At 40.6% G+C, this 14,694-nt stretch overlaps 4 protein-coding genes across 4 annotated transcripts in view; 1 reads left to right on the forward strand and 3 right to left on the reverse strand.

Moving 5' to 3' along the window:
* LOC126556328 (glutathione S-transferase) overlaps window positions 1–14,694 on the reverse strand; it is a 327,848-nt gene that overhangs the window by 207,504 nt on the left and 105,650 nt on the right. The window lies entirely within an intron of this gene.
* LOC126568793 (trimethylguanosine synthase) overlaps window positions 1–14,694 on the forward strand; it is a 151,299-nt gene that overhangs the window by 24,257 nt on the left and 112,348 nt on the right. The gene's annotated exons all lie outside the window — the stretch shown is intronic.
* The window catches only part of LOC126556489 (cholesterol transporter ABCA5-like), a 137,351-nt gene that overhangs the window by 5,951 nt on the left and 116,706 nt on the right, over window positions 1–14,694 (reverse strand). The window contains exon 2 of the mRNA XM_050211753.1: window positions 74–994. Within this exon, the coding sequence (XP_050067710.1) occupies window positions 74–975 (902 nt within the window). The 5' untranslated portion in view covers window positions 976–994. The remainder of the gene's footprint in view (window positions 1–73; window positions 995–14,694) is intronic.
* Window positions 3,619–12,935, reverse strand: LOC126556508 (tetratricopeptide repeat protein 39B-like). Its single transcript, XM_050211770.1, has 9 exons — window positions 12,834–12,935; window positions 7,758–7,789; window positions 5,710–5,817; window positions 5,312–5,653; window positions 5,059–5,224; window positions 4,657–4,985; window positions 4,066–4,572; window positions 3,850–3,990; window positions 3,619–3,774 (listed from the first exon to the last, which is right to left on the reverse strand). The coding sequence occupies exons 1-9, from the start codon at window positions 12,912–12,914 to the stop codon at window positions 3,663–3,665; spliced, it is 1,818 nt and encodes a 605-aa protein (XP_050067727.1). The 5' UTR covers window positions 12,915–12,935; the 3' UTR covers window positions 3,619–3,662.

The raw sequence follows: 14,694 nt of genomic DNA on the forward strand, positions 1-14,694 counted from the left end.
AGGAGAAGCATTAAGGAGAGTTCACATCAATTGTCGTGCTCTGGTGAGTAAGAATTGATCGATGCACACTTACCAAAAGACGGAATCCCGCAGACCCATTATCTTTAATCCTTCCTTGATGTGGTTCTCCTTCTCGCCGACGATCAAGATCAGCAGATATGTAATGAATTGTGACAGTGCCATCACCATGTAGATCGGTATGACCAACCGAAACGCGACCATCCAGTTGCCCGTGTACGCTTCCTTGGGAAACATCTCCAGCGTAATATGAGGTATCTGTAGCTCTTCGTTCTGCGTCACGATCCGGATCTTGGTGTAGTCGAGCAGGGTTTGCAATGCGACGAACCCGGAGTAGTAGTACTGATTCACCGGACACGAATCGCCTGTTTCGATCGGGATTACCGCCGACCAGTAGCTGTCCGATTGTCTGCACGTGACCAGCGACGAGTACAGTTCAGTCGTTGACGGTGTCACGTAGAACGATGGATTCGTGCGTATTTCGTACCGCAGCGGACCAAACAGTGGGTCGTCCGAGTGGAATATCAGTGCCAGCGGCATCTTGCTCGGATCGCGCCAGTAAGCCGCGAGCAATTCTTCCGGCGTTTCGTAAATCATCCACTTGATGGGATGAATGCCCGGTTGATGCCTTCGGTTCGACATCCATAGTTCGTTGACTTCGCTCAAAAACGGTACCGTGGTGGAGGAGTTTGGCTGTGGCAGCACGGCAATGGTGTGTGCTTTATGATGCTGGAAATGTTCGAACAGTGTCGCAGCGCCGCGTGGTTCCGTAATGGCGGGAAAGTTGGGGTTCGGTATGAGGATCTTCAGCACGATCAGTGTGCCGAGCGTGTAGAGCGGCAGGAACACTTCCGCTATCGTTTTGCGTGAGTCTCTGATTTTTAGCTTAAAATTGCGAACCAACGTTGCGCCGAGCTGCTGGCAGAAGTTGCTACTGTTCATCATATCCTTGCCCATCGCTGCTGGTGAAATGATACTCTCGTTGCATACGGTTGTGGTTGTGTCCGTTCGACGGGGATGATACTACGATTGCTTGCCGTTCACGTTTGTAATACTGTGGAAAGGTTAGTAGCGGATCTTTGATCGAAACGGCACGCGCACGCTTCGGTTATTCTTAGCTAATGATTATGTACGGTTGTTGGATGGCGAAGTTGAGGAGTTACAGGTCGATTGCTTCCATTTTCCTGCTTTCCGTTCGGTTTTTGGGGCATGCTTTTAAAAGAAAGAAAATTAAAAAAAAAATTACGTAGTGGAATTAAGTAGTGGTCACCTCATTTACGTCAATTGATACAACGCGATTCTTAAATTCTCAGTAACAAAGTCCACCTAACAAAAAGAAGAAAAAAAACATCACAGTCCACGTGCAGTTTGTTTACACTTGACCACGCGGCTTTTCTCGATTCGCTGCGGCGCGTTTGCTATAAAATTTCCCTCTTATACACTTACTTTACTGCCCGCCAAAGCAACCGGTGTATCATGCCATAATTTAATCATTTCACTCTCACACACGCACACTGAAGTACACCATATTCGTTTCTCTTTCACTCGCTTTCTGTCTCTCTCACTCACCTCTCCTTTCCCTCTTTGCTATCCTTCGCACCTTCCTCGTCATCGACTAGCTTGACATTGCTTTGCCGATGATGGGATGATTGAAAAAATTATCGATTTTTCGCTAAGTGTCAAACACTTCCGGATGTCTCAAACGCGCCCACGGCAAAATGATTTTCCACCATCGCTGTATCTATCTACTGTATCGTATTGCACCAGCGCCCGAAACAGTTTAATATCAGGTGCAGAATCTTTTTCATCCCTATATTTGGAGCGCTTTTTAGCTTACCAGTTTCGTTGTCCTTCCTATGGCTGCAGTTGTATTAGATGTTTGGGGGGCATCAATCCCTTACGATGAACGTACTTCTGAGAAGACCGCTAAGGTTGGCGTTTTTTTACAATTTCAAACTACATTTCGCACCGCTACTTGTTCATTGATTGTTCGGAACCCGTAATGGCCAATACTGACTTTAGAATATATTCACCCTGTTTTTTTTCTTTCCTCTCTTACCCTACAAGCGAACGAGCTTTTAGTTCCCCCCTCTCAGAACACAAAGCAGCACGGAGCCCAATGGCCCCAGTTCGTGGATGAAATTGATCAAACGAAATAAATACACACTCTCAATGGCTTTAGGCTGGCCGATACCAATTCTCTATCCACTAGTGCAAACACTTCCTACATCACGGATCACTCGCGTACAGGACATTTTCACTGCCGATCTAGCTTTTCTTCGTCAGGACACACAGTGAGTGACAATGCACACCGCACCGCACCGTTCCACCGATGTCAATTTTCCATTTTCCCGAGCTCCCCTTCTGTGTTCGTGCAACGCGATGTCAAATTTGCCAGCGTTCGGCTAGTGCACACTAGCGTTCTCTAGTGGTAAATTTTTAAGAAAGGATTTTCACGGAAATGAGTAGTAGAATTAATAATTTATTTAAATTTTACACAGCTAGTAAAATATGTAATCGAACGGATGGACAATTTATAATTGAAAAAAAATCTTTATTAATGCAGAAAAGATTTAAATTTCGACCGAAGGAATCATTTTAGACAAAAGTAGTCGATTGGGTGAATTTTGTTAACCCAAAATAAACATTTTGGAAAAGGATGAATCTTTATCAGCTACATTTTAATACTGAAACAAAGTAAAAGTATTTTAACTATTATTTTGCTTCTATTCTTCTCGAGACTTGTCGAATTATCCAAATGCCCGGTACAACATCAGCCTCAGAAACTGACAAATACTACAGCGCATGCGTTAAAAAAGCTTGAACGTAAAGTGATAAACTGTGTCTTGGATAAGCTATAAAAATTGTAAATTCAATTAAAGCACAATAATTATTCCTAAGGCAGGTATGGTATGAAAACATACGGGACATAAGATCATAGCCACGACCGGTGGAAAGGTCAGTTTATTTTTCCATTTGAATGCACCACAGGAATACAAATCTTAATTTGAACCCCAGAAAACTTATCCTACATGCATCATAAATTAACCCCAACAAATAAATTCTGTTTGATCCTTCTGGATAAAATATACCACATTTGCTAACCCACTTTTGGTTTGAAGCTCTAAAAACCGTACGAATGATCCTTTTATTACTTTGTGACACGAGCGCGATTGAAAGATTAAAATAATACCTACGCCATTTTTTATTTTAATTCCTACCTTGGGTTGGGTATGGCTTTAATGCGTGTATGGTTTTCGTGAAAATGTGCCCTGCTTAGAGAGTAATATCGCTGTATGTTATGAAGCAAACGAAACTATAAAACATTATCCTGTCGCTACCGCCTTACTCCAATGAAGATGCATCCTATCATAAATGCTGCAACACATGATCACTCTGTAAAATCATGACTAGGAAACGATTCCACGTATGACGTAGCATAAATCATATTCGTTGGTACGTTGGCCCTCAATTTCTATCCTTTCTTGGATGGATGCTTGTGGATCTCTTTAGTGTCACGTTTGGTTTGGTCTTACTTACGTTGAATAGTCGTTGTTAGTTTAACTACAGGTTTGCTTTTTCTAATAATTAGTTATAATCGTTGAATGGTCATGGCGAAAGGCTGCAAACACAACGGCACCCTTTCATTCACCGCCAGCAGGAATGTTTTCGTAGCTTTTACCCTTCAATTCAATCAGTGCCGTATGTATTCGGAAATGCAATCGTGACTCGAGCGAATATCCGCTGTAATTTTTCCTACAAAAATTGAGAAAACAAGTCCATTAAAGTTATTGCTTTGCGATGGATCAATGGAAGAAGTAATATACGTACTTTGCATCCTCGAGCGCTAGTATGGCTTGGTCTTTATTTCCCTGATCAATGTAGATCAGTGCCAGTTCCACGATCGCGTAAGGTACCAGATAATGATCTTCTTTGATGTCTTTGTACATAGCAATAACATCCTCAAGGCACCTGGATGGAAACGTTTCACACAATTAATCATTTCCTTTAGCCTCGGATGCACCTTGCCAGGTTTGTAGCACTTACCGGGTAGCTTGCAGTGGACTGTTCATTTGCCGCAAACAGGCACCTTTCAGCAGCAAGAGTAAAGCTTTATTATCAGCCGCATACACTCCAAAGGCTGGGTTTGTTTTCGAGTTTATCCGTTCGCCATAGTGTTTCAGATTCTCCTCCACTATCCGATACACGCCGTCAGCGAGATGGAAATGTTTACCCAATATCTTGAACAGATTCCACACGTACATCAGCTCCAGCGCCGGTACGTACAGGAAGGATTGCTGAGCGAAGAAGCGTTCCGTTTTCTTGCACGCAAACTTTTCCATTGGCAACGATTTGCCCGCTATCCGCTGCTTGTACTTGGGTACCTCCTTCATCAGGGTGGCGATCGTGCGGACTTCGCTCGAGTGTAGTTCCTCCGTCTTTAGCATGCACATGATGGATGCCTTCTGATATGTGTAAATCGTACGCGACCACTTGCTATTTTCGACCAGGTACGTTGCAAAGAGTAGCGACTCTCGCCAGTCCAGCCGTAAACTGAAATTTAAGAGGGAAAAAAAGACATCAGAAAAAGCTATTTCAAATTGTAGAAAATGCAACCGTTGAGCACTCATTACTCACCAGTTTACCCACAGTAGCTCCCAAAAGCATAGATGATGGAACTGGGGCCAAACGTTTTGTGATTTCCACGACTTTTTGTACCATTTAAGCGCATCGTCCAGATTGCCCTTCATAAACTCCAGCCGTCCTTTGAAAAACAGAAACCAAACACCGTCCGGGTACTGTTTTAGCTGTTTTACCAGTAGCTCGTCACAGAATCGCAAATCGCCCTCCTTGTGGCTTAGCACGTAGCACACAATCAAATTGTATCCCAGTAAAGTCATCACACACAGCACCTGCCGTATGCCTTCGCTTTGTGAACCGGTGATTAAGTCTTGCATGCCCGATTGCTGCAATAAAAAGAACAGAAAATAGAGGTAAGTGGACACGTTTTAACCCACCGTTGAATATTATTGTTCTTGCCTTGTTGCCCGAAAACCCGATAAATTCCAACAGTTTTATGATGCGAGCCGGTAACAAAGATATCATAAGATTGAACGTGCCCAGCCCCATGCGTACGCCACTTTCGAAGTGCAGTTTCGAGCTTTCCGATTCCCATTGACGATGATTGAGTATGTTGTTGCACTCCCTGCAAGTAAAGCGGAAATTGAGATGAATATAGGTGAAGTGTCTTTGCTTCTTCATAGTAAAAATATTTTTAATGACTTTAACTTACTTGTACATTGCAAAGCAGTTGCGAATCTTCATTCCACCCTTAATTAGACTAGTAAGCGTTTCATCCTCTATAAAGGTCAACATTGCCTTAAGCAGCAACGCCTCGGCCGAACAGAGTTCGGCGTGTGCTTCCAAATCCGTGTACTGATCGTAGTTCACCTTCTTGAACGTTTTCCCTATTGTTTCCGTAAGGGTGTTCTTTTTCCGATAACGGTTGCAGACGTTCAAACACTGCTTCAGAGCTTCGGAGGCGGCCGCTATGTGTTGCTGCTCGAACGTAAGCATTGCTTCCAGATAGGTGAAAACGCTGTGTCCCACCGAATGGTACATGCTGGATGTTGCCCTGTAATAGAAAAAGAATTAGAACAAACTGGTACGCAAAGTGTTGCTTTCACTTACAAAGGTTTCATAAGGGCTTCAGCTTCATTAAACTTATTGTTAAAGAATAGATCGACGGCGATCTTTGCCTCCGCTAGTGCTGTTTCCAAATCTAAAGCACAAGAAGCACTGTGTAAGAAAAGAAATATTATATTATAATTTGCATTTTACTTAAAGAATAGAGGATGGTTTTCTACCATTGTTGGTTCAATCACACTTTTTTAGCTTGTCTTGAAATATTTAGAAATAGATGCTTCGTGTATCACAACAGCTGCAGAAGTGATAACTTCTTCAGAAAGACGAAAGCATTTAATGGGATTTCACAAAATTCAACAGCAATCGAGGCTTTATCCTTATGACGCGTGACTTCAGGGGTCAGAGCATCCGGTAAAACGGTGAGGAATATTCCGGTCAAACCAGCAATTGTCATATACAAAATTCCCCGTCCACAGCTGGGACTAAACCCACCCATGTGGCAATCACTTAGAATAAGAGACTATAAAATCCATCTATTTGATAACGTCATCGACAGAGTGTCTTGAATTAATTCTATTTGGTTTAATGCACACGTTGTACATGAGTAGATTAGCAAGGAAAAGTTAGAAACATTTAGGGTTTAGTTGGAATTTTACGTAATTATTGAAATTTCTCGTAACATCTGATTCTTCTTAGTGCAAGGATCGCAAGCAGACTATCTTGATAAGTATTATCGTCGTCAGTTTTGTTTCGTTGTTTTTGTGAAATATTATCCTAATTTCTAGTTTGCACCATAAACTATACAGAGATGTAAAAAACAACTGTGAAATCTTTTTTTATCATCATTTTGACAAGACTGTTAAGGAGTAAATTTATTTTACCCTTTAAATTTATTAATTAGTGGGAAACTCTAGCAGCCTTTTGTCATATACTTTAGTTTTATTCTTTTTCGGTAGCGTAGTTTTGCCAAGGGTAAGAATCCAACAAGAATCATGTGGTTTCAAGACACCCAATAGTAAGTAGAAATTAAAAATGTGTATTTTATCATTTCTTTATTATTTTATTTTATTTCTTCATGTTAATATATTTTCAAACTATTGCTCTGCTCTTTTCTACGCTAGTTAAATAGACATTTTTTACTCAGAAAAGGGGCCGGCCCGGTGGTGTAGGCGACAGCGGCGCCGGCCTTCAAACGGCAGGACCGGGGTTCAAATCAAATCCGGACCTTTCCCCCGTAGTGAAGACTTACTAACCAAAACTACGTGGTTATCGGCAGTCTTAAAAAGACATTTTCAATGGCGCCAACATGACCTTAGATATCGTTTAAGCCAAGAAGAAAAAGATACTCATAAATGTTGCGCGTGGCGAAAATTGTCTGCAAATATTTCATATTTGAATCTTCTATGAGACCTCTTTCGTTCTCGTAACACATACATTGATACTGCCAAGAACGAATACATCAATCATATAGGAAACAATCCATAATTGAATGAAACTTTTTTTCTATTTTTGTATTACAAAATTATGCTCAAGTTATATGTTCAATGTTTTTTTTCCGATATCTGATGGTTTTTTAAGTAGACTGTAAGAACCAACAACACCTCTACATTCTTCTTGTAATAACTTTTGTAAATCACCAGCTTTGGTGAAAACCTTTTGGATTCAGTCCCTGCATTATTCTAAATTCCGGTTCAATTTCGTTTTCTGGATTTATTATTGTTATTGTAATTCCTTCGCGGGTCGTATATTGGAGATATTCGCTACTAGCCAAGCTTAAGATGATGTATAAACAGTCAGACAAATCATAAATAATATGAGATACATTATTTCCTTTATGCGCAGCCGACTTGTTTGTCCCGCCCTTACATCACAACCTCGTTGATTGTGGTTATCAATCGAAAAAAGGTCGATTGTGTCATTCATCAACTGGTTTGTGTGCAGTAAAAGCTATTAGTGGCCTGCTAGCTACCCGTACGTACAGTTCAGCATGATGGACGCAAAATGTTTCTAGCTGTACTACAAAACAGATCGTACACTGATTGTTGCTAGTTGTTGCAGTGGCATGTAAGGCAAACAATGTTAGTTTTACTTACGAGGCAGTATCAGCATCGCAAGCGTCCTGAAACTGTAAAGAAACATACAAAAGAGAAAAGGGTGATGAGTGGACACAATGTTTGAATTAAATTTATTAGTATGTTTGCTTAAATATTTAGTGTGTGCTATTATTGCTACAATACTGTTACTATAGAAATTCAATTCTATACACCTATAGCTTCACACTGGAACACATTCCAACCGTTCACACGAATATCATAGACCGAGCGATTGCGATAATAACGAGGTTCGTACACAACCCTTCCGGACTCCGGATAATAGTATCATTTTTTCCGTGTGCAATTCATGAAGGTTTTAGCACATTTTCAGCCCAGTCATACGGCAGGCATAGGCAGTAGAGGTAGTAAAGTGATCGGCAAGACTGACCTGTCAACAGATTCAGCTAAGCTAAAGTACTCATCCAACACACGCAACATACAACGCTACAACACCGAGCGAGTAATCACACATTGCCTTAATTGGTGGCTCTGATCACAGGCTAGGCGCTAAGCAAGTTCAAGTTCAGCAGCTTCACCGAGTTGACGCGGGCTAAATTACCTAGAGACCGGTCGAAGGTTACACAAATTCGCACAGTCTTCCAGCCTGTTGCACTTTTGCGCCTTTGCGCACATGAAAACAGTTTGCTTTATGCGTCGTATCAGCGATAGAATGCAAAATCTCCATCTACATTTTTATGCAACTAATTGTAAGTAAATTGCTGGTATCAGCCAGAGAAAACAATTCAAACCAAACGACATTCGCTTCAAAGTAGAGTCGTATTATAAGACAATTTTTATGTTTGTTTTACAGTATAGAAACTTACACTATAGAGAACTTTTGGAAGAAAGCAGTGGAAAAAGTAATAGTGTGACACAGTCCCGTTTCATTATCATTTTTATTTGCATTTAAAGTTAAAGATTGTGTATTAACTCATCAATGGACAACATCATGACGTTAATTGAACGTGAAGGATTACACTTTATAGGCGTCCCGGATGGGTTAGAGTTTCATCATCGAGGATTCCAAGCAAATTTGCATCCATAAACACTGTGTTTGCGGAAAATCTCTACCGAACGAGGGCAGTGTTATTGCAAAGGAAAGTTACTTATTTTCTGCCCGGTTGAACACACTTCATCTTCTATAACATTCTACCGTGCTGAGCGACATATGTTGCGCATAATTGCTAAATAAAGCGTGAACTAAAAGGTGAAGCTCAGTAATGTGAAAACATTGAGCATTACACAGAAACATTGGCTGTTTGTCATATAATAATTTAACTCAAATTCAAACTTTACCACTTGGGGCGTGAAGAAGAGTACATCTAAGACGGTATTTTTATTATTTTACTTAAAAAATGTGTTGCGATTTCAATTTATTCGCACTCAAACTCGTGTATAATGCATATACTCGCAACAAAGCTATACACTTGAGCATTCCATGTTGATACAATAATCAAACAATAAACCGAACCACTAACCGCACGTTTTCGATTATGTTTTCTCTTTAATCATACAAACGGACCCTTCCCATCCTTCCCCCTTCCTTCGTCGGGACGGATGGAAAAAAAGGGGGAAAACGAGTAGAGGACATACCCTTCCGCAAAATAAATATGCCAGCATGTACAGAGATATGTAAAAAGCTACCATTTCACCTGTCACTCGCTCGTATGGCCATTTCAACCAATAAAGGTAAGCAAACAAAAGAGCAATCGGTGGCCATAGTGTGAGTTCCGGGTGGCGTAGAAAGTTACACCTTCAGATACTACACACCGAGCAGTTTTGCGCAGCTGTAACGTATCAATTGCAGGTTGGTTTTTAATGTGTAATTTTCATGTGACGGAGTAAGTGCAATAACAACAATAGTAAGCAATCGTAACAATAAACTTTAACATCTTTGCCAGCTCAGGTCGTTCTTTATATTTTTGTTTTCTTTTTCTTGGCTTAACGACCTCTAAGGTCATGCCGGCCATCGAAAAATGGCTTTCTAGACTGCCGATACCACGTAGTTGGTTAGTCAATCCTCACTACGGGGGGTGACGGTCCGGATGGGATTTGAACCCCGGTCCTGCCGTTTGAAGACCGGCGCCGCTGTCTTCGTAAGGTAGCCATAAGGTAGCTTGAAACAAGGAAACCAAAATTTTCTCAAAAGCTGACAAATGATTATTTTTATGGCTCAAAGATCGCAAAAATTCAATCGCATATTACAACATCAGACTTCAGCGTTTAGATCAGAAATGAGTCAACTATCTCCAAATAGAGCCCCATCCCAAAGCGGACCTATTGTTCGTCCTTCCCACACTGGATGAATTTTAGTTAGCTTGGTTATAGTGCCTATGATTTGCTTTGAATATTTTATAAATAGTTCCACAAATAGCCGCTCGAAAAAAGAAAGTGTGTAATAAGTCAGGTCTGACCGATAGGACTGTCTATTTGATTATTTGAGTTACCTGGGCGTGCATTACAATCCGAACACTCAATCGATTACTAAACGACGACCACCACAACCAGCAAGAGCCATTGCTAAGAACTGTTAAGGTTTCCGTAACTGGCACAAAATTGCTTACCCAGATGTGTCACGTGAGCGAGCTCTGCCGCTCAAAGGAAGAATCGCCCAAAAATGTGGCCAAGTAAAGCTGGCTCATTTTGTATACAACTCATTCTGTACGCCGTTAGACACGACGACGGCGAAACGACGAAAGAGGCAAAGAACCAACGCTGGGCAGTGCCAGTGGTAATCGAAAGCAGCCATAAACACAGGGCCAGCGTAAAAAATATGTTGCCTGTTACTACGTGCTCGAAGCGACGCTAAACGTGACTGGCAGTGACACCTTGTGTACGAACGATGGTTATGAATCCGAACATGCTTTTTTAATCTCATTTCTACATAGCCCGCCGTGGCTATGATCGCACTATCGTATGAGTGTTTTTTTTCCTCACGCCTCGAACGAAACGAGAATAGAATGCACAATGGAATTCTATCTTTCACCGGGTATCTACTATTTGCGGGTGTAGTCTTAACTGACTGACTAAATGATGTACTAATAGATAATCGATTGAGTTGTATGTAGCTTTAACTTGTGTTACGTTAACTGTGAACGCATGTCAATGTATTGCATTGTGTATCGTACTCAAAAAGTCTAAATCGTTTTAAAAATAAATATAGGAAGCCTACATCAGAGGCACGGTGGTGTAGGCGACAGAACCGCCGGTCTTTAGACGGCAGGACTCGGGTAAAAATCCCAACCGGACCGTCCCTCCGAAGGCCATTTAATGGCCGGCATTACATAGAATAGAAGGTCGTTAAGCCAAGAAGAAGATAGCAAGCCTTCATACGGCATGATCGCAAAGAAATCCATTAAGTCAAGAAGAAGATACCCTCAAGGAACGAACCGTCGATAATATGCAGTAAGAATATTGATACCAATATTTAGGTTGTAATACCAATACCAATTTAGGTTGGGACAACCAGTGGCGGGTTTATGGTATCTTGTAAGATAAATACACTGAAAAGATAGATGGATGAAAATGAAATGAAATAGTCTTTTTAATCAGGACTCGAAGTCTGAGGAAACATATAATTCTGTTTGTTGTTCAACATTGTTCTAGAAGATATCATACGGTATCATATGACTCAGGATCATTTTGATTTGAGTCAAGGTAACTGCTTGCAGGAATCTCTGACAGTCTTGATTCGATCGTAAATCCGGATATAAAGCTAGACAGCGAAAGAATTAACCGGAGAAGCATTGTTCAAGGGAATCTTACTATGAGTTCCAAAAATTAATAAAAATGTGCAAACCACAACACCCCAGTAACAACACATACAACTCTGTACACGAGTCGTGAACTAAGCTTGGAAAGGACGCCAATGTTACGAAGTAAGGATCAATTTTAGAAGTGTGTGCTCCCGAGCTAGCAGATCTAGCGCTACAGATATCCTGGCGGTGGCTGAATCCGAAGTCATACTTTGCCAAATAAGGTGCATTTAAGCGACCACTCCAGTACAAGGCATAAAAGAGTAGTTGGTAGATTCGAAGACTCAATTTCTTGAAAGGTTCGAATGGGATTGGATCCTAAATAAAGGAATCGTTCAGATTCGATTGGATTTATATCCAGTTCGATACGTCAGGGACTAAATTAGGATTCATATTCGTTCGAGATTCAGATTCGATTATGATTCGATTGACATTTGGTTTCAGATACGATTAGGATTCTTTGGCTTATTTCGTTATCCAGTTAGGTGAAGATGTAAGCCACAGCTAACTTGCCGGAGATCACATGACTCATATTTTCTAGAAACGAATCAAAATCATAGATAGGAAATTAAGAAACATATAACCGGTAGGTATTAAATCGACAAGATATCCTTCCTTATATGGGCCATCAAAGTCAAGCCATTTTCATAATTCTTCAAAATTTTCGTATTGCTAAGGTAAATTGGAGGATTTGCAATATCCTTATTCATCAGCAGATCAAATCCCTTGTAGGACCCCAAGTAAAATAGAAATCGAAGTCCACTTATATTGAATGGAAGTGAGCATCCATTCAATATGTTCTAGACCAAGCATAGAGCCTAGAATATTTGTACTATGATCCATCCCCCCGCTTAGGGGTGCTTAGGTGCCTAGAAAATTTACTACCAACGGGAATTTATGTAATTTTTCATTCCTTACGTTTCCTAACAGGAACTCAAATATCCCGGTCAATACTTTTGATATCTATTCCATTTAAGGTTTGGTGGTGATTACATTCTAATGGTGAATATGACATGGACGCCGGTCTTCGAACAGTGCAAGACCAAAGCACAAATCTCATCCGGATCGTTCTTCCGCAGTGAGAACTGTCTAACCAGCTACAACATACGTGGTTATCAAAAAGTCACGATGACCACCGTGACCTAGTTTGTGGGTCGTTAAGCCAAAAAGAACGCCACCAGAATTGGTAGATGCCCCATTTTATATGGGAGCCACTGTAACTGAAAAATCGAATCGATATTCAATTGACCCAAGCCTAACTGTATAATGTAATGAAGTTAGAAGTAAATATGTGCAATTCTATTAAAGTAAAACACTTTACCTCGTCATCGTCCTCGTAAGCTTGCAGCTGCTGCTGCTGGTTGCTAGATGTTGCAGACGTGGCAGCCGTTGCAGTAGCCATGGTAACTAAAGAGATCGTACTTTCTTTACAGCAAACTTATGCTCCAATTCGTACTTGAATACGCTTGAGATCACACTTCTCGGTAACGAGTTGTCGATTTAACACATTATTTTCTTACCACCCCACAACACTTTTCACTCGCACAGTATGGTTTGAAACTTCTTCAGGTGTTAATAGCCGTTGCTCTGAAACTAGAACAAGCATTTTTGTTTTCATCAGCACATTGGCGAACGACGTCCGCAACTTTTCGCATCGCTTGCAGGTTCTTCAGTTTCACTGTTTCACTTCACTTGCAGGTGTTTTTGCGTTATGCTGACAAGAAGGAATTTTTTACTTCATTTTACCCATTTTTATCGTTACTGGAAAGGAACGCGATAGGCGCACACGTGTTACTTACGTCCAGGCAAACAAATGAGTAAGAATTATATGAACGTTGAGCAATAGTATATTTATTCACTTCCCTAATTCATTTTCAAATGATAACGGGTTTCTCTCCTCGTAAACGGCGGTTCCGTTCACACCAAAGATAAGAAATGTTATGATTGTCATAAAAGTGATCATTACCGAAAAACAACCGGCAACGATAGCGATCTTCAACATTTTGGTTTACGAAATATGCTTTCCGCCCTACATGTTGCACAGCATTATGCATGTTAGTAGTTAAAGAAAAAATAAGACACTCACATACATTCTTATCAAATCTTCTGATGGGGTCAATTTTAGTTTTGATGACCGCACGTGTCATATGCAATGTATTGAGGTTTTGATTTATTCAGAAATTAATACACACAAAAAATCCGTAGAACGAAATTGCAGTTCTTTTGCAACAACAACAAAAATCAAAACTGTTATCAAGTGCCGCTACAGATAAGAATACAAAAAAGCAATGCCTTTACGTCATCCACAAATCCCACGGAGTGACACGCAATGTGTGGTTTTGAGTGTGAATTTTATTGCAATTCTGCATGCACTGATAGCGTTGTTGGAACAAAAAATTGGATAAGCCTACTGATAATACATCCATGCATCATTTATGGAACCGTATCCGTAAACACAGAGACAGAGAAAACATGGCAAAACTTAAAGCTGCAGATGAAGGTTTGTTCATAATCAATAATACGTAAATAATTGCACTGTTTCGCGTTTTGTAGCAACCCAAAGCAAACTTTTTCCTAACAAAAAAACAACCGTTCTCACCGTTTTAAATTCAATTTTTCACAAATTACACCCATTTTTACGAACCCACGCCGTTGCTTGCAATAAATAGCTGGATAAAATATTGGTAATGATTTTCCTATTGGATTCCGGGTTTGGCCTTGCACACTACCTACAACGCATGCTTTTTGCACCAACATTTTCGTACTGGCGTATTCGTTTTTCCACAAGCAAAGAAAACAAAACATTTTTCACCACCATCGTCATCACCTTATCTTCGGACCATTCGGTCTGATTTTAGCTACGGAGAAACATAACATTCTAGCTAGTATTATTTGTGAGTTGAAAATAATCCAATCAACCTTGGTGCATCGGGGATTTGGGGCTGAAGTAAATATTTAAATAACACGCACGTACATATTGGCAGCACACCCCGAAAATTTAGTATCCATCCGTCCGCGGTCTTCCGTGTGCTTCCTACATTTACCAGGCTTCATGGGGCGCCTTACTTTTCCTTTTGTTTAGTTCTATTTGCATTTCACTTTATCTTTACTTTTTGTTGTGCACTGCTCAAGAACAAACACAGCTTTTCCGTAACACGATTGGAAAAATGAAAATTAAAACA

Source organism: Anopheles maculipalpis, chromosome 2RL (assembly GCF_943734695.1).
Source record: "Anopheles maculipalpis chromosome 2RL, idAnoMacuDA_375_x, whole genome shotgun sequence".
Classification (NCBI taxonomy): Eukaryota; Metazoa; Arthropoda; class Insecta; order Diptera; family Culicidae; genus Anopheles; species Anopheles maculipalpis.